General features: G+C 64.1%; 1 protein-coding gene across 1 annotated transcript in view; it reads left to right on the top strand.

Annotated features, from left to right (window-relative positions):
* Nucleotides 1–120: 120 nt before the first annotated feature.
* MCM5 (minichromosome maintenance complex component 5) overlaps nucleotides 121–287 on the top strand; it is a 36840-nt gene continuing 36673 nt past the window's right edge. Inside the window, exon 1 of the mRNA XM_006767234.2 lies at nucleotides 121–287. Within this exon, the coding sequence (XP_006767297.1) occupies nucleotides 124–287 (164 nt within the window). The 5' untranslated portion in view covers nucleotides 121–123.

The raw sequence follows: 287 nt of genomic DNA, 5'->3' as shown, positions 1-287 counted from the left end.
ATGAAAGTGGGTAATTTAAAAAATATATATTTTGAGGAGAGGTGAGGCCGGTGGGACTGGCGAGTGGGGGCCCAGGAGCGGGCCCACTGGGGGTCCGCAGGCGACTGCAGTGGGGGTGCAGGCATGTCGGGCTTCGACGACCCCGGCGTGTTCTACAGCGACAGCTTCGGGGGCGACCCCGCGGCCGACGAGGGCAGGGCCCGCAAATCGCAGCTGCAGAGGCGCTTCAAGGAGTTCCTGCGGCAGTACCGCGTGGGCACCGACCGCACGGGCTTCACCTTCAAGTA

Source organism: Myotis davidii, unplaced genomic scaffold (genome assembly GCF_000327345.1).
Source record: "Myotis davidii unplaced genomic scaffold, ASM32734v1 scaffold842, whole genome shotgun sequence".
Lineage (NCBI taxonomy): Eukaryota > Metazoa > Chordata > Mammalia > Chiroptera > Vespertilionidae > Myotis > Myotis davidii.
This window is presented reverse-complemented; position numbering and strand designations above follow the sequence as displayed.